This window comes from Drosophila suzukii, chromosome 2L (assembly GCF_043229965.1).
Source record: "Drosophila suzukii chromosome 2L, CBGP_Dsuzu_IsoJpt1.0, whole genome shotgun sequence".
NCBI classification, from domain to species: Eukaryota; Metazoa; Arthropoda; class Insecta; order Diptera; family Drosophilidae; genus Drosophila; species Drosophila suzukii.
The window spans coordinates 16,499,966-16,522,414 of record NC_092080.1 but is presented as its reverse complement, the minus strand read 5'-3'; the positions used below and the strand labels follow the sequence as shown (position 1 = coordinate 16,522,414).

General features: G+C 39.4%; 4 protein-coding genes across 7 annotated transcripts; 3 read left to right on the top strand and 1 right to left on the bottom strand.

Moving 5' to 3' along the window:
* Positions 1-817: 817 nt before the first annotated feature.
* On the top strand, positions 818-7,382 carry DIP-iota (Dpr-interacting protein iota). Its single transcript, XM_017089780.4, has 6 exons — positions 818-1,110; positions 5,491-5,734; positions 6,243-6,598; positions 6,671-6,952; positions 7,013-7,084; positions 7,144-7,382. The coding sequence occupies exons 1-6, from the start codon at positions 1,026-1,028 to the stop codon at positions 7,233-7,235; spliced, it is 1,131 nt and encodes a 376-aa protein (XP_016945269.4). The 5' UTR covers positions 818-1,025; the 3' UTR covers positions 7,236-7,382.
* Positions 7,256-14,111, bottom strand: LOC108021193 (5'-deoxynucleotidase HDDC2). 4 transcript variants are annotated; one of them, XM_017089783.4, is made up of 5 exons: positions 13,921-14,111; positions 11,870-12,096; positions 11,071-11,556; positions 8,208-8,501; positions 7,256-8,146 (listed from the first exon to the last, which is right to left on the bottom strand). In XM_017089783.4, the coding sequence occupies exons 2-5, from the start codon at positions 11,975-11,977 to the stop codon at positions 7,856-7,858; spliced, it is 1,179 nt and encodes a 392-aa protein (XP_016945272.3). In that variant the 5' UTR covers positions 11,978-12,096; positions 13,921-14,111; the 3' UTR covers positions 7,256-7,855. The 4 variants fall into 4 exon arrangements, with proteins under 4 accessions (XP_016945272.3, XP_016945270.3, XP_016945271.3 ...); XM_017089781.4 differs by having other exon boundaries at positions 13,865-14,109; XM_017089782.4 differs by lacking the exon at positions 13,921-14,111 and adding an exon at positions 13,440-13,629.
* Positions 14,112-15,004: 893 nt separating this feature from the next.
* On the top strand, positions 15,005-18,902 carry LOC118878702 (uncharacterized). The gene is made up of 3 exons (XM_070997499.1): positions 15,005-17,900; positions 17,988-18,689; positions 18,769-18,902. Exons 1-3 carry the CDS (start codon positions 15,005-15,007, stop codon positions 18,900-18,902), a joined length of 3,732 nt encoding a protein of 1,243 aa, XP_070853600.1.
* Positions 18,903-19,288: 386 nt separating this feature from the next.
* On the top strand, positions 19,289-20,242 carry LOC139353385 (uncharacterized). The gene has a single exon (XM_070997497.1). It carries the CDS (start codon positions 19,289-19,291, stop codon positions 20,240-20,242), a length of 954 nt encoding a protein of 317 aa, XP_070853598.1.
* The last annotated feature ends 2,207 nt before the right edge of the window (positions 20,243-22,449 follow it).

Here is a 22,449-nt window from a genome sequence, read left to right as displayed (position 1 = left end):
GCCTGGCATCAATAACATTTCCGACTTGATATAGTCGAATCTGTCGAATCGTTGCTTTGATTCAAACAGTTCTCAAATAACGTTACAAAATAAAAAGATCTAATTCTAAGAAAGTCCTTACCTACACACGCCGGGTGAAACTTGCCTGTGCCAGCAAAAGTCGGGCCCCAGAGAAAATAACAACCAGGCGAATTCCGCTTGCTTATTATCATTATTGTTATCGCTATTGAAAAGCGCTAATTGTGCGCAAATAGCGGGGCGAACTTATTGCTAACTTATTAAAAAGCTCACACATGCAAACCAAGGCAGTTGGAAAAGTGCAAGCTGGGCGGAAAATAGCAGAAGGCGCCAAAGGACGCGGAGAAAGGTGAAAGTTTGGAGGGAGATGTGTGGAATTTCGGGGTTAATTAGAATGGTATTGGTGGAGTTCGGTAGTTGGTGGAGTTGGCAGGGAGATGGGGTCCCCACCACCCACTGGATACCAATGTGTTGTCACTTTCCCTGGGCAACATGTCATACTACACGATACCGTCACGTGCATATGAAAATGTTACGCCGGGCGCTTTATGAATGAAACATTTACTATTGCATACCTTTGCCTCAGTCTCCTGGCTGCGGGGCACCTTGACTACTGGCCAACCAGCCAGGACACCCATCCTGCCACCCACTTAGCCACCCATTTAGCCACCCACTTAGCCTCCCATCCTCGCAAGGCCGCAGGACACATGCGCAACGCCACCGCCTCGACGGGCAGCATTTGAATTTTGAATATGAATTTTGACACTTGATTATCAGCTCCACTCGCAGTTCGCGGCCAGTTGTAAGAGTGCGCGGACGTCTGTCCACGGCAATCGGTGGAAATTCGGAAAGGAAAACTTTATCCGAAAGACCGGAAAAAATAAATTTGCTCTAGTGCAGCGGAAGTTCAACTTGGGCTATTTGGACAGTGAAAGTGTCGAAATAAAAAGAAAGGGGAAAACAGTATTTTAAAAAGTTCGCACTTTAGTCGCGGTTTTTTGTTGAATATGAGAAGGCCATTTCCCGGCATTTGGCTGCTCCTGATGCAGTGTCTGTCTTTGAGCTGGGCTAGCTTCTCGGAGCTAAACAACTGTAAGTCGACCGATAATATGGCAAACTAAAAGATATAAATGAAGCGGTTAGATAGTTGACAAGGATTTTCGAGGGGACTTAAGAGAGGAGGCTTTTACAATATATTATAAAATGGTACTTAAAAAAAACTTAAGAAAACCTCAAATTTTAAATGATGTGATTTTTGGTCAATGGAATCATTCAACCGATTTTGGAAAATAGTATGTTTTGCTATCGCATGAAACGTTTTTACGTTTAAAACATCTTTATAATGAAGATGTCAGACGATTTTAAACATTTTTGTTTAGCGGTTTATATTTAGAACAAACCACAACTTTTTTAATATTCACTTTTTTTGAGAAAATCGACCTATAGAATACTCAAAGATAAAAACCGAGCACATTATTCTTGAATTGAGAACATTTGATCTTAAATACCGTTTAGGTACAAATGTTCTTATTTTAAGCTGAACGTTCTCTATTCAAGAACGAAATGGTACGTTCTAAAAAAGTGAAATGAGTTGATTCCGTTCCATTATCAAATTGATTTCCTTAAATCTTAAATTTGGATTAAATGGTGGAATAATAAGTAATTTAGTTCTGTTTTTTAGAACTTTTTTGTTTCAAAATGATACAATTTTCAGATTGACTTTATCTGAATTTGGGATCAGCAGAAGAACTTTTTAAACTTCTTTTAAAAAGAAAATAATAGTTTAAATTGTCCTTGAAATAAGCAAAATATTAGGTCCAAGCAAACGCAAAATTAATTATATAAAATTAAATTCTAAGACATAAGATGTGGAATTTAATTTTGATAAAGGACATTAAAGTCAATGATTTCTACAATCTCTGATCTTTAATGTTCTGGACCTAGATCCATTCATGTTTTCTGAGAGCCATTTACTTGAGCAATTAAATTTCAACCTGTCTACAAGCTAAACTTTTGTAGCCCATCAACACATTGTATTAGCCCAAAAATGTACAGCTAATTGACTGCAAACTATCTTAAACCAAAGTGCCAACGAAAAGCGTTGAAATACCAGCAGCAGCAGCAGCAGCGGATAAAATGGAAGGCAGCTGGTAATCGGAAGTCCAACGAGTCCATAAGTGAATAAACTGTGGCCAACATATTCCCCAGACCACGGTCTGCAGGAATGGCGAAGGGGTTTCCGGCGGAGAGCTGCGGAAGAGTAACGAGGGGCAACTTCCGCCAGGGAAAATGGTCGGGCACAAAAACAAAACAAATTTTCCTTGACTTTGGCGAGCCAAGTGCGATAAATATATCAAAATGCGAAATTCGTTATTTAAATCAATGTGCCAGATGCAAAATAAACATAAATATTGGCAGGCTAGCCGCAGCGTGCGATAAGAAAGTGAGAGGTGGCTCAAAAGGAGTGATATGCACCCCATGATGTTCCGCCCCAAAAAAGGAAAACTCCCCAAAACCCCCCCTCACAGCGGGCATACAGACAGACAGTCGCGGAAAGGCGACGTTTTCCCACTTCCTATTGCACTCTGCGTTATTTTCATTTTTTTTTTACCCGTGACTGGTGGTTTCTGCCGCTGAAGTGCCGCGATTTTGGGTGGGAGTTTCGGTTCTTACAGGCACTGCAGTGGGTTATTTTCCACTTTTTTGCCCTTTTTTTTTTGGCAGACATTGCGTGCTGATTGTGATTCTTTTCGCCTGCACTCGCCTGCAGACAGTTGGAGTGTCTAACCAGGAGACAGGACATTCACTTTCCGTTTCAAGTTCAACGGTGTGGGCAGAGGATTCGGACTTGGGACTCGGCCGGATCTGCAGGGACTTCATGGGGAAATTGCGACTTAAGCCTGCGGCCAGCGATACAAATCGAGCAGCGAAAACAGGAATATATTTAACAGCTCATAGCCAATTTCCTTCATAAAAGGCGACGACAACAAAGGGGTGTAGTGGCAAAAAAGTTAAACGCGAAATTACATTACAAAATATAAGTAAGAAAGGCCTTATGTATTATACACTAAAAACAATTAGAAATCTTTCATTTCTATAAAGTTCTAAATAGATTTCGGGTTCCAGAGATAAGGAAATCCTTTTTGTGGACTTCTAGAACATTTCTTGTTCGCATGATAAACTAATTATAGGTTTTAAGGCTAGAAAATATATCAAAATTTAGTGTTCAGAACCTTCTATTAGTTTAACATTTCCAATAAGTATAATAATAATGAATATATTAAAAAAAAAACAATAGTAAACTAATTTAAATTACTTAAATAAAAAGAAACAACATGGAAAAATCAGTTTTTCCGAAATATAACCTAACCTAGTTAATTTGTCTCGTTTAATTTCATAAGGTTATATTATAGGAGGGCATTATGTATATTTTAAAAATTTGGAATAGCTAAGCACAATAATTTTGTAAGCTAGAAATTATATAAATTCTCTCTTAGGATCAAGCCATGTCTATATTATGATTCGGATTCTGGGAATTAAAAGGTTAAAGGTTAGGGTTTAGGATTGAGTAAACTTTTATCACAAGGTTCATCTAGGGGTTTTTAAGACACCTAAAATGGTGCCAGGCCAAGCCCAGTTTTTATCCCAGTGCAAATACAATGTGTTTTATGGTTAAAAAAGTCCCGTCCGTCCCTTTCTTTGGAATGTTTCAATATGCAAACATGCAATAGCCAAATTGCAATAACAACAAGAACAGAAACCATATCAACTGAAGGCAGTCAAACAATGGCGTCTCTCACGTTTAAAGGGACGAAGGGCGGAACGGACCCAAAACACCCTACTTTGCCCAGGCCCCGAACCCAAACATAATCGCAAATTATAGGCTATATGGCATGGCATCGTAGGCTCCCCCAATTTGATGCTAGTTTGGTGGACACCCCACCCTATCCCTCCCACACCCGCAACGCAATCAATTCATGGGCGGAGAGGTCGGGAGGTCAAAATGTAAAGGTGTAGCCAGCTTTTTACAATTTTCCAGGTACTAACACCTGCCCCCCATACCGTTCTATTAGATTTTTGCATTTTTTCGGGTTATTATTTGCTCATAATTGTAATTTAGGTATTTGCTGTGTGTAGAATGGGCAGCAGGAGCTGGCTGAATGCCTCGTCTCCTGGCCACAAAGTCATGCTACTTGTTAGGCATGTGATGTGATTTTTCCATTTTTCCCGACTCCTTCCCATGGTTGTTGTGTTTGCGATGGTCGGAGGTCGGTTTGCGGTCGGAACTCTGGTGGTTAAGTTGGCTGACGGCAAATGTCGAAGTCTTGCGGTTGGGCAGTTTGAATGAAAATGATTGCGATGGGACTCAAGTTGAGCCAAATCAACAATATACCGGAGGAGTACGGGTTGAGCCAAAAAATCAGGGGGTTCACATATAATTAATCTCAAATTGTTATACTATAGCTAAATTTGTATTCATTATAATAATCTATTAAAATATTCTCCTTACCAAATATATTCAGAATATTTTAATTTGTTGAAAAATCAGTGAATGCATAGATTCATCTTGATATCCCCTTCAAAAAATGAGCAGAAAGATAAGTCAATGATTAAGTATAGATACAATAAGTAATATGACATCCCTTTTCTTGTATTGCAAGGAAATTGATTAACATTGTTTATTAACATTCGCTAAAAAGCCTTTGAAAAATACTTAGGGGAAAAAAGTACTTAAATCCTTTTCTAATCTTTATTTTACGTATAAAATCCACAACAAAATCATATTATCTGAAAAACTGCAGTCATACCAACTATGAATTTCATTGTTATAGCGACTAAAGCGTCAATAAAACTATTAAAACTCAAATCTGAAATCTTATTTCAGCCCACTTTTTTTAAAGACATAAGAAAAAGAAATTTGGTTTGAAAAATCTCTTTAAATACGTAACTTTTTTTATGAAAAAGACTGATATAAAATTTTTGTAGTTAAGTTTGGTTACCAAAAAGAAACTGTCATCTCCAATAAGCAGTTAATTTCCCTAATTGTTGGATTATTTGCCGCTGTCTCGGCTTAATGTTAACCTCAACAAATTTATGACCGTTGACAAATTTTAAATATCGTTGACCATTTTGGAGAGCCATCTGGCAAGTGTTGAACAATTTTTGGCTAGGCCGTTGACATTCTGCAGACACACGCGAAATGTGTGAGAAAAAGAACTGAAATAATTATCCTAATAATTGTGGATTAAAAAAGCCACACATTAAAAAAGGTTATTTTTTAATTGAATTAAATTTGTGCGCCTGAAATCCTTGAAATGGGATTATACCAAATGCCAGTGTCTAACATTTGCAAGCCTCATAAACCACCCCGGAATTCGCCCAGCACTTGTTTAGTATCCGCCCCATTTAGCGCCCTAATGATGAAAGCCATAAATGTCAACCAGTTGGGTTTGGTGTCATCTTTCCTTCCAGCGGATCCCAAGTTCAGCGGACCCATCAACAATTCAACAGTTCCCGTGGGACGAGATGCTCTGCTCACGTGTGTTGTACACGATTTAGTAAGCTTCAAGGTGGCCTGGTTGCGAGTGGACACGCAGACCATTCTGAGCATCCAGAACCATGTCATCACCAAGAACCATCGCATCGCCATCTCCCACACGGAGCATCGCATCTGGCAGCTGAAAATTCGCGATGTCCAGGAATCGGATCGCGGATGGTGAGTTCTTCTAACACGCATACGAAAGTGTCTTTAAGTTATGATGTCTTGATATATCGTATCTTAATCATATAAGCAATATTAAAAAAAATCCAAAAATAGTCATTATCTTTAAAGTTTTTTATTTATTGATCAGGAAATAAAATTACTTTAAAAAAATCTTTACTATTAATTATTTCTGATACATTTTTAAAAAACATATATTGATCAGGAAAAATAATTACTTTAAAAAAATCTTTACTATTAATTATTTCTGATACATTTTTATAAAACTCAGAAATAAAGCACGAGCAAAATTAATTTAAGAAATAATGAATAATTAGTTTATACTAAAAAATGTTATCTAATTATTAACAAAATGGTATATTTATTTTGGTTTTCCGACTAAGTAGGTGAATGATTTGTTGATTCAAAAAAATCAAAGATAATGATTATTTTCGATCCTTGCTTATAATAGCCCCTACTCCTACTACATAATTTTATTAATTCCCCTTGGAAATTCTTTCAGGTACATGTGCCAAATCAACACAGATCCCATGAAGAGCCAAATGGGCTACCTGGATGTGGTGGTACCACCCGACATTGTGGACTACCAAACCAGTCAGGATGTGGTCCGTTCCTCGGGAGATAACGTCACCCTCACTTGCAGTGCCACAGGCGTTCCTTTGCCAACAATCACGTGGCGTCGAGAGGAATCAGCTCCTCTTTTACTTTCCGATGATGGCGATCAGGAAGTGTACAGCGTAGAAGGACAGAATCTCACGCTGTGGCAGGTGCATCGCAACCATATGGGTGCCTATCTCTGTATCGCCTCCAACGGTGTGCCTCCCACAGTGAGCAAACGCGTCATGTTGGTGGTCAACTGTAAGTGAGATTGAAATATAAGTACTAAATACATACAATATTAAATGAATCCAATTTATATACTCATTGCAGTTGCGCCGACAATCTGGACTCGTTACGATACCATCTACGTAGGTCTGGGCCAAAAGCTGACGCTGGAGTGCATCACAGAATCCCAGCCGGCGTCGGTGAACTTCTGGCTGAGGGGCTCCGAATTGTTGCAGGGAGGTTCCTACGAGTCTGTCACTGTCGATCACGTGCATCGGATCGTGATGCGCATCACGTTGCGTCCGATTACGAAACGAGACTTTGGCGAGTACAAATGCAGGGCGAAGAATACGATGGGTCAAACAGATCGTATTATAACAGTGCATCGTAAGTTTGCACAGATTTCGGTTACTTAATACCATAGACAAAGCTTCTGTTAATTCCCAGATAAAGCCAAGAAGCATGGTCAGCACTCGCATCAAACTTCCACCCGCGAAAGTCAGTTCATTGTCATCGAAGGTTAGTTTGCCCTAAGTAAACTTTAATCTTTAAAGATAAGAAACTGAAATTTATTTCAGAGTACATTGCAAATGCGACTGATAAGAGCTGCAGTTTCCAACCCCTTTGGATTATATTTCTATGCTTCGTCAATAAAGTTTCCATTTTGTGAGCAATCAAACAATTGGTGCCTTGTCTTTAAGCCACGTCTGAAGCGTGACTGCATCTTTATATTGCCTAATTCACAATGTTATATTAATTGTTCGATACAGGGGTAAAAGTAATGCAGGTGCCAACGAATTATTAAAAAAGCAATCAATATTTTGATTATGTTTCTGGTCTTACATTTTGATTTATAGGATCGGCTTGCTGAATAAAATTGCTATAGGACAACATTTACAATAATTCGCCTCGTCAATAGTCATTTTAAAATAAATTACAATTCGTTTTAGTTATGTACAATTGTGTCTCTAAGTCAGATCAATTGAATATTTGGATAAAACTCGATCCGCAAACTTTACGCTTAACTTAAAGGAAATTGAACTAAGGAGACGTGTTCAACAGGTGTTTGTTTGTTTGTTCAGAATAATTGATAGCTACTCCACATTGGTTTCATCTTTTCCGTTTCTTTCGCAATAAATTAGTGTGTTAAAAGTTAGATCTAGCTATGAGCGTGTCGAGGTAGGCTTAACGTTTGTTAGTTGGATTGGCTTACAAATTAAGAGCGTGGTGGTGGTTTATATATGAGGATGTGTTCATGTGCTAGCCTAAGACAGGTTCCTAGAATAACGCTCAACTTGAGCCGTCATGCCCGTTGGCCAGTTTCGTGGGCCACTCCACCTCAATGGCCGGCGGGGGTGTTGCTCCCTTGGCCTTGGCCAGGACATCCCTCTGCTCGTAGATCTCGTTGACCAGCTTCTTTACGAACGGATGGTTAAACTTGCCCTCCGTCGAGTCGAAAAACTCCTGGTGCTTCAGAAGGCAATTGTCCCGCTTCTCGTACTCGAAAGCCTGCATAACCATGTCCAGGCGATCCAGATCCTTGACGAACTTACTTTCGGCCGTCTCTCCATGCTCGTACTCCTAAAATGGGAACTTCATAAGTCTACGATTCACAGAAAAGAAATCTTGCTGAGCTTCCCACCTCAAACAGTTCCATAATGCGCTTGCCACGAGGCTCGATCAACTTGCATATATCTTCCATCGCCTTGAACTCCATTGCCCTCTTCTCGTCCTTGGAAACCCCGCAGAAGGGCGTTATATCGCCCACCAGACTCTCCGCCAAATCGTGAACCAATGCCAGTTCCATGCAGCGGATCTGATTGAGTCCCTCGCTGCCATCCAGCAGGAATGTCAGCATGCTCATCCTGTACATGTGGCCCGAAATCGATTCGCAGTCGTTGACATCACGCAAAACCCATCCGGTTCGTTTGGTGTGCTGTAATCGAAAGTGGATAAACAGCAGGTTAATGAAAGTATAATATAAACAGAAGGCACAAAAAGGAAAACTGCAATGGTGCAGGGGTAAAAGTATTCAACGAGGGTTTAGGAAAAAAAAATGTAAATTACAAGTTCGAAGATTTGCTTATTAGGCAAATTCAACCTATATCCCTGCTGCCACTTTGGCTAATTAAAAACACGAGCCGACTTTGGTGACATCGTTGCCGGGTTGGCTCGTTGCACACATCAAGGTTGGAGCCCCATGCCCCATGCCCTAGACCTTTAACCCGAAACCTGCCGGCGAGGGTGGTTCTAGACTGTTGCTATTTGATCAATAAAAGTTGTATTTATAGAAACCAGCAGTGGGGTGAACAAGGTCCAAAAGACGTTGCAGGCCCACTGCCATTGACGTTCGCTAATTTTTTATTGCTTTGGTAGTTTACTAATTCTTATTATTATGGTTTAATTAAACTGCTAAAAGACAGCGTTCTGGTGCAATCATATTCGCCCGTGACTTATCGGGATTATTGATTAGCTGGTCCGATCAGTTTGTGGTCACGTAGTGAGTCGAAGACCTTATCTGAGGGCTTTGTTTTATATCTATAAACAAAAACGGTCTGAATGAGCCATATATGCAATATAAAGCGTGGGCTATGTGAATGCATACATTATTAATAAGTGTGATATTAAATCAAGCATGTCAACTACGCAGTTATGCTGATTAATGGAATCAGGGATGATATATAGATAAATTAATAAAAATAGGTGCAAAAAGAATTTGTCAGATAAATTATAATTATAGATAGGTTACATTTGAGGGTAATAAATATACTGCTGCTGATCGTTAAAGTAGACATAACAAAACAAATCTACATTTATTCACTGCTTACTTTATCATGCATTTTAACATAAATATTTTTGTCTCATTACACAAACAATTTATTAGCTTTTCTTGTTAACTAATTACAATACAACTAATAAGCAAAGAAAATAAATTATTTATATATTTTGAACACTTTGCTCAGTTTAAACGCACCTAAAATATATGATAGCCTCAAACAAACCCCCAACCAACCTTGAGGGGCTCCATCGACTCTTTAAAATAGCGTCTATAATTTGAAGGCCAAGATCAAAGTTACGCGTTGCTTTTCTTTTCTTGCTTTTGCACGCTCTATATGCAATCGGATATATAGTAGAAAATAAAGAAAATTTAGAACACTGCCATTGGAAATTTTTGTTGTAGTTTATTCAAGTCATTTGCCCATCCTACGTCAATGCTGACGGTGGATCATTGTTCATGGGGCTCGAACTGAATTTCACGATGATTCCAAAACGTACAAGTGAGTATGTGTAGAGAAAAAGCTAAACAGCAAAATTCTTTCTCACGTGAGCCATTTGGAACTTTGCCTGAATGTGTTTTGTACATTTCTTCGTAATTTTGTTGCGGTGATTAGGCGATTCACACAATCAGTTCACTCGAATGACATTTTCAACCATAAGCAATTCACTTTCTGCAGCTTGTCGATAAGAAAGCAAGCCCCGTGCCTTGGGATTTTCGTCATTTACTTGATGGGTTGAACTATACTGATTAGATAAAAGTAAGCTAATGATTCTAGAACGTGTAGAGCTCTAGAATTTAGCTTTGTTTATTTTGCCTCTGTCAGATTATATGACTTGCACACAGCTGTGGTTTGCTTAAAGATACATTTCTTTATGGCTAGACTTTGCACTTTGTCTAAGCGTCTATCGCTAACTTGAGATACATTTTCCACTTAGATACTAAGAAAGCGGTGGAAAAAAAAATTAATTTAAATTGAAATTGAATTGAATTATTTACGAAGATGCGTGTGTATTTTAGATATATTTCTTGGCAACTGACTATACAAATCCGTTCAAGGGGGACACAAGAGCGAGGTTGTCGCTGACATTATACAACACCTTTGCAAATATACTAAACAAAATAAAAATCAAAAAACGAAAGAGTGAAGACAAAATAGAATTGATTATACAAAACGTAAATAAATACATCTTGGCGTCCTATTTGCTTTGGATTTCACACTTTTGTTTATTTTTCGTTTGGCTTTTTTTGAGATAGGGGAATATTTGTAGGAATATTTTGATAGCGATTTGTATATTATTCGTATGACTTTTGTTACCAGAGATTTTATTGAAAGGGAAAGCTGAATCATAATTTTTTTTTTAGTTATAAAGTCTTGGAATAAGCTGAAAAAAATATTAAATAAATAAAAGCAATTTAAAAATGGCTGATCACATAAAATTCAAGTCGCAGAAAACTTCGTTCATTAAATTTTTAAAAAGAGAACTTGCATTTTTTGGTAATAATAAAATTATTTAGAAGAAATAAAAATTTAACTGTTTCTATTTTATACATAAAAACAAAGGTCTTCAGGGTAATTTATTATAAAGTATTCTCGTTATACTCAGCTTGTAACGATTATTTTAAATCAAAACACAAAGGACCTTTGGAAAAATCGATGAGAACATATGACGCGAGAGTGGAGTGAGGGAAATCGAGGGAAAGCCGATGAGATACAAGTTTTACATACCTTCAGATTGCCGATGAGCTCCATGAACTGGATAATCTCGCCGAGGCCCGTGCTGAAGCAGGGCTTCTTGCCGGCGCTGGCTGATGCGGATGCCACGTCGTGGCATGAGGCTCCCAGTCCCGGGTTCTCCACGTCGCCACCCGTGGTGGCCGTGACTTCATCCTGTTTCTGGGATTGCAGCGGTTCCGCCGCTAGCGATGACATGGCAAACTTGGTGGCGGTCTGCTGCTGCTGTTGCTGCTGTGAGGACTTGGCTCTGTTCTGTCCCTTGGATGCCTGCGTGTGAATGTGACGCTGGCTGTCCTGGCTGCGCTGCTGCAATATCCTCCTGACGAACTGATGTGCTGAAATATTCTGGCCGTGCGCCGACTCCAAATCCGACTCTGATTCACCGTGACTGCGACCGTCTGTGTGCGAAGGCGAACCGTGACTGTCGTTGTCGCCCAACTTCGCTTGACTAGAGTGCTTTGTGGCTGCCGCTGTGCACTGGAAAAATTAATTAGTGTTTTAATTTTTGGGTTAAATCAAAAATAAAATGAAATGCATTTAAGGTGGAATATATTTATTTAAAGTAATGTAATAATCTAATCAATTTATAATTCAATAAAGCAATGTAAGCCTTTTACAAAACTTCAAAACAAAAACAAAAAATACACAAATGCTTGTTACTAGCTTTTAAAGTATATTATTTAAAAAGTAAATTTAAAACATTTAATGTAAATGACTTACATTAAAAAATAAATGAAAAAAAAAATAAATATGTTTCCACTATGAATAAATTTAGTTCCGTTTTTATTACCAGTGTAGTTGTAGTTCCTGACGTCACGCCGCTCATGTGGCGCAGCAGCCGGCTGAGATCGCTGCTGCCGTTCGCCGTCGCTCTGACTAACTGCTGCAGAGAGAACATCGCGACCACAAAAGAGATCGATGGCGGGAGTGAGAGTGGGTGGGAGAGTGCGCGTGATCGTGGGCCACAAATTTGTAGCCAGAGTCAGACACGTGATGTGTGTATGTCGTTCGCCTGGACTGTGGGTGTAAGAGAGAGGGATACACAAACTCATTATTTGTTGTTGCCATAAGTAATACTTTTATCGCATGCGAGTTATTTGAGTGAGGAAAAAATAGAGTGAGATAAAACCGGAATGAACAGAAAATTTTAATGAATGAATTTTATGGGTACGATGGGTTATCATATGGAACTTGTTTAAACTAAAAGTACTATTAAAATACATAGATTAAAATAATTTTACTTTTCGGCAACCCAAAACACTTTTCACTTTATGAAAATGTGATTGGTACTGATTTTATTATATGGATTAAATTAATTTTTCTTTATTTTTAAATTCTTTTCACTCTTTAATATATTTTAAACGTTCCTAATATTTTATTTTTGGAAAAAAAAAGAGAAGTAAAGCATTTTTTAATTTGGTAAAAGTATAAAGAACACAAAGGAAATAATTTTTTAAAGGGGTTTCGATTACCAGTGTTATTGTTTTACGTTTTAGATTATTTTTTAGCAAGATCAGCACTTGCGTCATCTGTTATTGTGTACTTATTTACATTATATATGGATGACTGTTTTTTTTTAAGAGCAAGCAAATGTTTTTAATTAACAGGAAATAAATTAACAAGTACTTTTTAATTTTATCATTAGCGCTTCTATATTATTTCCTGTTAAATTAACTGATGCAATATACACTACAAAATTAAAATTCAACTTTTCGGCAAAAAACGAAGCAAATCGAAGCGATTACAACTTGTGTTATTTATTGCAAAATACAATGACACGAATATTATTCCTTGCTCACATTATGGGTCGTCCAAAGTGCAATTTCTGAATAAAAACAATGAAGACGCCTTCTTATCAGCTGTCTACACTTTTCTTTCCCAGACTCTCATATAAACATAAAAATATAAACGCACATTGTACATTTGCAATGTACAGTACGGTTCAAAAAAAAAACACTATAAACTCAGGATGGTTTTAAAAACTAAATTTACTAGCGTTGACCTCTAAGATCTAAGATCATATAAAATACAAATTACCAAAATAATTGGGCCGTTTTATTATTTAAAAAAAAAGAATACTTGCAATTCATTAAAGACTTTGTTGCCAAATTTTAAAAATGGCGAGTTTTTTTTAAGATTTAAGGTATTGGTAATACTTGTAACTAATGGGAAAGTATGCTTTGTTTTAAAAATTTATATGTAATGAATTTATGTAAATTTAAGGTATTGGTAATATTTTTAATTAATGGAACGGTATGCATTGTAGTGAATACACTCGATTTTAGAATTTAGCAATGGTGGTTCATTGATATCTTGAACGCAGCTGTTTGTTTGTAAGTATGTATTTCTATTATGGCTACCTTGACACCACTCTCTCAGTGCAAGAAGTTCCGTTAGAATAACGGCAAATAAATAGGAAGCGATTCCGTCACTTCGGCAGGCACTTCAAGGTGAAGGCGGTACGTTGTGTGTGTGTGGGTGTATGTTTGTTTGTGGGCTGGGGGATTACGATTACGGTATGTGCGTCGTGTGGCACGTAAGCACCGTTAGTTGGATGCAATGTTAGCGACTATAAGCTCCGCCCGCCGATGGGAAACTAAAACTTTTAATTCGGCAACGCGACCGCCGACAGAACACAACGTTTGTAATTAGGAATATAAATATATCGCTAAGCTAATATAGACACCCTGGCACAGACACAGACACACACACTCACACCCTGCACACGCGCACAACTACAACAAGAACCACAATAGAGGCGGCAGAAATAGTTAAGATTACTAACGGAATTTATGCAACAGCCAAACAGTCTGCATTCTGCATGGCCGTCAAGTATCCGACCTGTATCACCAAGCGCCTCTCATCCTGCAGCGATGAATGTCTTTAATTAAATCCACTGATCCGCTCGCCCGTCTACGGGCAGCAACAATGTTGCGCGCTCTTTTATTCAATTGTTTCTTTTTTCGCACAGCAGCGCAGCAATTGCACAATTGTCGTTTTTCGCTTGCACTTTTTGTTCTTGTAATCGCAAGCAGCTGTTACCGTCGGTGTGACCGTGTGTGAGGAAAATGGCAAAAATATTGGCGGTCAGCTGTTTGGGAGGGTGAATCGGACTTTTCTTTTCGATAAACATCCCTAGAACCATCTCTAGGTAGGAATTTTACCAAAGCGACATCTACCTTGTTTTTAAAGGACCAAGAACTTACATGTAAATAATATACTTGTCACATTACACTATAGATGGCGCTGTAGTATTGTGAGCGGTGTTACCAGATTAGAAAAAAATATGACTCATCTTCATGAAGAGGAAGAGCACATGGCGCCTTGATTCAAAAATATTGCATTTTTGAGCTTGATAAAAGTGTAGGTGTTGCCGCCATAATTTCAATTTAATTTTTAATTTCTTATGTTATGTATAAGCACTCGATAATTCTCGATATATTCTCGATGTACCGATATCAGAAATATCGACCCATTTATCTGTTTAAGAACCATCCCTAGAACCGGCAGAAGCGAAAGAAGAAAAGGAAAAAGACAAAGTTTTTAAGCGTGCTCCGCAACGCCAAATGTAATACACATTGATTCGGAAGCTAAAATTTAAATAAAGTTTATTTCAAAAACGTAGTTTAACGCTATCCGTCTGTGCCTTCAATTTGGTAGTGTGGGCTGCTGTAAAACCAATTCAGTTTCGCTCTCAACATTCTTAAAAACTTTGTACACGCGTGGTTGTCGTTCTAACTGTACAATTACGAAGCGACGTATTTCCAATTAGCCATAATATTGTGAAATAGCGATCGCATCCCTTTCTTGAACGTTAGGTGAGAAAAACGTAATATGTAACGGAACCAACAAAACCCCAGAATATACGCACACAACTACAATTCTGCCACACGCCAAGCTTACATAGCCTTAAAAGTGAACAGAGATGAGCAAAGAAGTGTGTAGAATATGCAAGAAAAAAGCGACAGGAACTGAAGAAAGTTGGGTCCAATGCGACAGTTGTGAAAGTTGGTACCACTTTCGCTGCGCAGGCGTCGACGACGACGTCGAGAACAACGATTGGAATTGCGATCCGTGCCTTGCTGGAGGTAGCTCCAAAAACCCACCTGGAAGGATATTACGATCACCGCCTCCAAATCAGTTCGACAACTCCAACATATTACCAAGCCAAAATAAGGTCGAGCAGCTAGTGGACAACCTCATCGATATGGACAAAACCAGCGACGGACACATTATTCCCGATGATAATTCTACCGCAAACAAAAACAAGCTTATGCTTGATATGCTGGAAGAAAAAAGAGCTTCCGAGCAGAGATTTATCGAGGAGAAGTATAAAATTTTACTGCAAATGAATACGCTAAACGTATCGACAGACGGGCTGTTTCAGGCGACGCCCGCATCACCGTCCAGTTCCCAAATCGCCGCAAGACAAGCTATACCCAAGGAGCTTCCTTCGTTCAGCGGGGATCCTGAGGAGTGGCCAATGTTTATCAGTACATTCGAACACAGTACTTCCGCAGCAGGGTTCTCCAATGTTGAAAACATGCTCCGTCTACAAAAATGCCTAAAAGGCAGGGCACGAGAAATGGTGAAGGATAAGCTTCTACTTCCTAGTCTAGTTCCGGAAGTAATGAGCACGCTAAAAATGTTCTTTGGCAGACCCGAGCACATCCTGGAGAGGATGATCGACAAGGTGAGGAAGCTTGCGCCACCCAAAGAAAAATTGGAATCCATAATAGAGTACGCGCTCGCAGTACGCAACATTTGCGCAACGATCGAAGCATGCAGCCTAACAGCGCACTTAAACAACCCAATGTTAGTCAAGGAGCTTGTAGACAAACTTCCAAGTAACCACAAACTAAACTGGGCGATGCACACCCGCGACGAATCGGTCCCTCCCATTAAAGCTTTCAGCGACTGGCTCTACAAAATAGCGCAGGCGGCGTCGACTGTCGTGACACCGTTTTCTCACAGGACAAGTTCTGTGAATACCCATGATAGATGCGCAGCCAGTTCGAGCCAGGTATCTACAGCCCAGCAACAGACTAATCCAAAATGCATTGCATGCGAATCGACAAATCATTGGGTAACACAATGCGAACAATTTAAATCCAGCGCCGTTGAACAGAGATGGCAAGTCGCTAAGGCCGGAAAGGCCTGCTTTCGATGCTTGAAGCTTCATCGAAACAATTGTCGACCAAAGGATTGCGGAGTAAACGGTTGTACAAGAAAGCATCACCCTCTACTCCACTCGGAAAATGTTCCCAATTTAGCCAACGAAACGGGAAATCAAAGACATGTAAGCACACACCAAGGCGATGTAGAAGGAAACCAGTTCTTCCGAATCGTACCCGTAACCCTACACTATGATGACAATGAAATCGAAGTTTTCGCCTTCCTGGATGAAGGATCATCTGTGACCCTAATAGACGCATCAATTTTTGACAAGCTCGGTATAAAAGGTACACCTTCACCGATTTGTTTACAATGGACTGGAGAAACAACTCGGTTCGAAAATACTTCCGTGCGAGCATCAATCCAAATCTCAGGCGTTAGCTCAGAAAAACGTTACTGGCTCAACAACGTTCAGACTGTCAAAAATATTGCACTCCCAAAGCAAACCGTCGATATGGATGAGTTGCGCAGTAAGTACAGCTATCTAAAGGACCTGCCATTAGAGACCTACTCCACGCAGCCAATGTTATTAATTGGAACAAACAATTGGAAAATAGCCGTTCCTCGCAGGATCCGCGAAGGCAAATGGAACGACCCAATAGCGTCAAAGTGCATGTTAGGGTGGACTATCCAGGGATCAGCAAACTCAAACCGTCATGTATCTATGCACCACTGCGATTGCAACTGGCGAGAGCTTCACGATGAAGTCAAAGAACAATTCAACCTCGAGTCAATTTCGCCTAAAAAACTGCTTTCAAGCGAGGACAAACGAGCAGTCGAAATTCTAGAGCAGACTTGCCAAAACAAATGTGGCAAATACGAAGTTGGGCTTCTTTGGCGGAATGATCTTCAAAAACTTCCCGAGAGTCGCACTACAGCTCTAAAGCGCCTACAATGCATGAGATCCAGAATTCTGAGCGAACCGGATCTGTTTACAAAAATCGACGACCAAATCAAAAATCTTCTTGACAAAGGATACGCCAAGCAACTATCTGACGAGGAGGCGAAGAAAGAAGAAGCTCGCACTTGGTACTTACCCGTATTTATAGCCCTAAATCCGAATAAGCCTGGAAAGATAAGACTGGTTTGGGATGCGGCAGCAAAAACAAACGGAGTATGCCTCAACGACTTTCTGTTAAGCGGACCGGACTGCTTAAACCCACTCATCGACGTTCTCCTAGCCTTCAGAGTCGGAAAAGTCGCGGTAAGCGGCGACATCGCCGAAATGTTTCACAGGATCAACATTCGCCACGAAGACATGCATTCTCAGCGCTTTCTTTGGTATGATGTCAACCGAAATAAGATAAACACTTACGTCATGCGTGCGATGACCTTTGGTATCAATTGTGCACCATTCATAGCCCACTACGTTCGCGACAAAAATGCAGAAGTCCACCGGCAGCAATTCCCCTTAGCCTTGGATGCGATTCAGCGTGCGCACTATGTCGACGACTTTATCGACAGTATGAGTGATGAACAGAAAGCCATCGAAATATCCAGCCAAGTAAGAGAGGTCCATTCCAGAGGCGGATTCGAAATTCGAAACTGGGCGTCAAATTCCAGTACAGTTCTCTCGTATCTTAAGAACGATGGAGATGCCAAAAAACAGGAGCCAGTGCAGTTCGGCGCTACAGAAAAGGTTTTGGGTATGTATTGGGACCCACATAAAGACGTATTTAAGTTTGTTTGCAGATTCTCAAGACTTAAGCGAGACGTCCTTACCGATCCTGCAGTCCCAACAAAAAGAGAAGTCCTTCAGGTTCTAATGTCGATTTTCGACCCCTTGGGCCTACTGTCGTGTCATACGATCGGATTAAAAATCCTTCTGCAGAAAATCTGGCGATCAAACATCAGCTGGGACCAAGAGCTGCCAGAATCACTGTTGGAGGACTGGAATCAATGGAAGCTGTTGCTGCCTCAAGTGGCAACATTTAACATTCCGAGATGCTACTCCCCAAGGATGTCTTTTGGAACACGAATCGGCCTGCACACGTTCGTGGACGCTAGCGAACATGCTTATTCTGCTGCTTGCTACCTGCGAGTGTCCCAAAAAGACGAGGTGGACGTTATGCTAGTAGCCGCGAAAAGCAAAGTGGCGCCACTAAAGCCACTATCTATTCCGCGCATGGAGCTTCAAGCCGCCGTGATGGGCTCACGCTTAGCAAACAAAATTATCAACGTACGTAACCTACGAGTCGACAATCTTACGTTCTGGTCGGATTCACGAACCGTTCTACAATGGCTGGTGATGGATCCTCGCAACTTTCAACAATTCGTGATGCACAGAATCGGCGAAGTCCTGGAGACCACTCGGGTGGATCAATGGCGATGGATCCCATCAAAACTCAACGTCGCAGACGGGGCAACGAAGGTCATCAAAAACCCTTGTGTGGACACATGGCTTTACGGACCAGAGTTTTTGAAAAGCGAACCCAGTAAGTGGCCAACAGTTCCATCACGAGCGACGGAGATCGATACGACCGAACTACGCAGACACGTCTTCACAACTCGTAGTGCGAATAAAGTCTTACTCGACGTGGAATATTTTTCCGATTGGCGGCGCCTATACAGAGCCGTCGCAAACATGTCTCTATATATTCAGCGACTTCAAGCTAAATGCCAAAGGACTGACATGCCGTCAGCAGTGACCGAATTTCACGTCAAAGAAGCGCAGACCCTACTATACAAAGAAGCACAGAGGCTCGAGTTCTCGGATGAAATCCATTCATTGATTAGCAAAAAACCAATAAGCGCAAAAAGCAGATTGACTGGATTAAACGCATATCTGGACGATAACGGAATCCTTCGCACTAAAGGACGAGTGAACGCTGTGGGATATACTATGGACGCTATAATATTGCCACCAGAGAGCCGAGTAACATTTTTATTAGTCCGGTTCTATCACGAACAATATCATCACCTCGCTCACGAAACCGTGATAAATGATATAAAATCCAAATTTTATATTCTGCGCCTAAGAGTACTGCACAAATCCGTAAGAAAAGCCTGCCAGTTATGTAAAATTCGTCGCGCAATGCCACAGCCTCCACAAATGGCCCCGGTTCCAAAAGCTAGGTTGACCAGTTTCGAAAAACCATTCACATGCACCGGCGTTGATTATTTTGGGCCTATCCTAGTCAACGTTGGAAGACGCAAAGAGAAGAGATGGGTTGCGCTGTTTACCTGCTTAACCCTGCGTGCAGTCCACTTCGAGATCGCTCACAGCCTCGATACAAGCTCCTGTGTGATGTGTTTCACGAATTTCATGGCACTACGTGGGACACCAAGAGAAATTTATTCCGATAATGGCACTAACTTCAAGGCCACGGAGAAAGCATTACGAGAGGAGCTGATCAAGATCGACTTCGACAAAATTACAATCAAGTTCGACGGCATTAAATGGAAATTTAACCCTCCAGGAGCCCCTCACATGGGTGGTGCTTGGGAAAGATTAGTCCGCACAACCAAAACAGTCCTAAAAAGCATCTGCCCGAATTACACATTCAACGACGAAAGCCTGAGGTGTGCTCTAATGGAAGCACAGTTCATCATAAACTCACGTCCGTTAACTTTCGTCAGCCTGGACTCCGAGGACGACTCCGCGCTGACTCCAAACCACCTGCTAATGGGCTCATCAAATGGATACAAACCAATCAAGGAAGAGAAGATGAATTTAAGACGTCATTGGAACGAGGTTAAACTTTTTGGAGATCGCTTTTGGCAACGCTGGGTGAAGGAGTTCACACCGGTACTTACTAGACGGACAAAATGGTTTGAAAGATGTCCCCCTATATCAGTTGGAAGCGTTGTCATTATCGTCGACGAAAACTTGCCTAGAAACTTATGGCTTAAGGGCCGCGTGACCAACACTATCCCCGCCAAGGACGGACAAGTTCGTCGAGCCACTATTAAAACGCAGCATGGGATCCTCGATCGACCAGCCACAAAGATTGCGGTCTTAGATGTCGGCTTAGAAGATAGTAACTGACCCCCTAGGATCAATTACAGGAGGGGGAATGTTGCCGCCATAATTTCAATTTAATTTTTAATTTCTTATGTTATGTATAAGCACTCGATAATTCTCGATATATTCTCGATGTACCGATATCAGAAATATCGACCCATTTATCTGTTTAAGAACCATCCCTAGAACCGGCAGAAGCGAAAGAAGAAAAGGAAAAAGACAAAGTTTTTAAGCGTGCTCCGCAACGCCAAATGTAATACACATTGATTCGGAAGCTAAAATTTAAATAAAGTTTATTTCAAAAACGTAGTTTAACGCTATCCGTCTGTGCCTTCAATTTGGTAGTGTGGGCTGCTGTAAAACCAATTCAGTTTCGCTCTCAACAGTAGGAACAGAGAAGAACGAGAATGGATAAAATAAAAAATATGAGAAAAAAAAGGGGAGAAGGTCGCAAGAATTTTAAAAAGATAAATTGAATTAAATTAAATTCTTTAGTAGCTCTGTATTTTCCTTTATTCCTGAAAACTCTTTAGGTTCTTGATCTTCCAAAATAATTCCTATCTTAACATCTCATTATCTTGTTTCAAATACGTTTTTATTAAAATGTTTCCTTGATTATTTAATTAAATATAATTATAACAATGCAATTTATTTATTTTTACAATGTTGGCGTACGTTGAAAACTTTCGGTTGCAAAAATGATTTTTTTAAAAAGCGGACCCTTAAAGGACTAATAAAAAAATATATATTTTAAATTAAATTAATTCTTCAGTAGTACCGATTCCTTGCTGATAGAGATGGAAGGTCAATCCCATCTCTTCTGAATATTATTTTTATTGAAATGTTTTCTTGAATATTTAATTAAGTATAATTCTTACAATGGAACTTATTTATTTTTACACTGTCGGCTTAAGTTAAAAACTTTCCTCTGCAATAATGAAATTATTTAAAAGTATTGAATGAAATTCAAAATCTGAATTAATAGAATTCTTGAGTATTAAAGAATAAATGGTCCTTTGGTTCTCGTTTTTCCAATATAATACCTTCTTTGACCTTTCCATCGTCTCTTTTTAATTACATTTTTATTGGAATATTTCCTTGATTAAATTGTAATCGTTTCCTGGCAGAAATAGGTCGCAAAGTAAGTCCTCGCTTAAGCCGATAAACACGACTGACTTACAATAAAACTGTCAAAACGTCAACCACTAAGCTGGAAATGGAGCCTCGCTGGACGATGACAGTTGGGCAGTTGGACCACGAGCCAATTTAATTGATTCCAGCTAAGCCGCGCTGGCAGTCGCGTTTTGGGTCTGGTAGACAATTTGAAAGCTTCCGGCCTGGCTGTGCAATTTATGAATGTATTTATATGTACGGTTATAACTTATGCATATTTTAGGCAACATTACCGCACATAAATCCCGCACAAAACCCCTTTGCTGTTTGCGGAAATGATTTATTTATGCGTCACCAAACTCTGCGGTCAAAGTGCAAACTTAAATGCTGTTTATTTGTATTTTTTTTGTAATTGCATTTGTGAAAATGTTAAACTGAAAATATAAGTGAATTTATTGCATTCGCCGGTATGCAATTAAATGTGTTTAATCTTTTGCTCTAATTCCACAATTGATAGAAATTGCAGCACGTTTTTGGTTAGCGATGCGTGATCAATTTAAAACTTTTACAATGGTTGAAAAACTTTATAAACGGGAGGCAGAAGTTTGAAAGGTCTTTGGGAAATTGAAAATATACACCCATTTTAAAGGTATCTCAATAAACTAAAAAGAATCGCATATTAATCATGAGCATTTTTATTTCGAACTTTTAAAAAGTTTTATTTTTTAATTATTAGAATGTTAAAATTTAAAATTAAAAAGGATGTGTAATTTTGAAAATATGTGTTTTTAATGTACTAAATGATTTAGCATTCAACATAAAAAAGTAAGCATCAAAAAGTATCTCATTTTTTCCATAAGATTTAAATAGAAGTTTGAATGTTCTTTAGGAAACTGAATATATATATCCCCTTTTACAGGGATTTCAATAAATTAAAAGTATTGCATATGGTCCTAGCCATTTTTTTTAATTTTTATTTTTAAAAACGTTTTAGTTTTTAAATATTAGAAAAATATTGTAGTATTTTTCATAAAATGTTAGAAATTATAATAAAAAAGATGTGTTTATTTAAAAATATGTATTTTTAATGTACTAAATGATTTAGCAGTTAACATAAA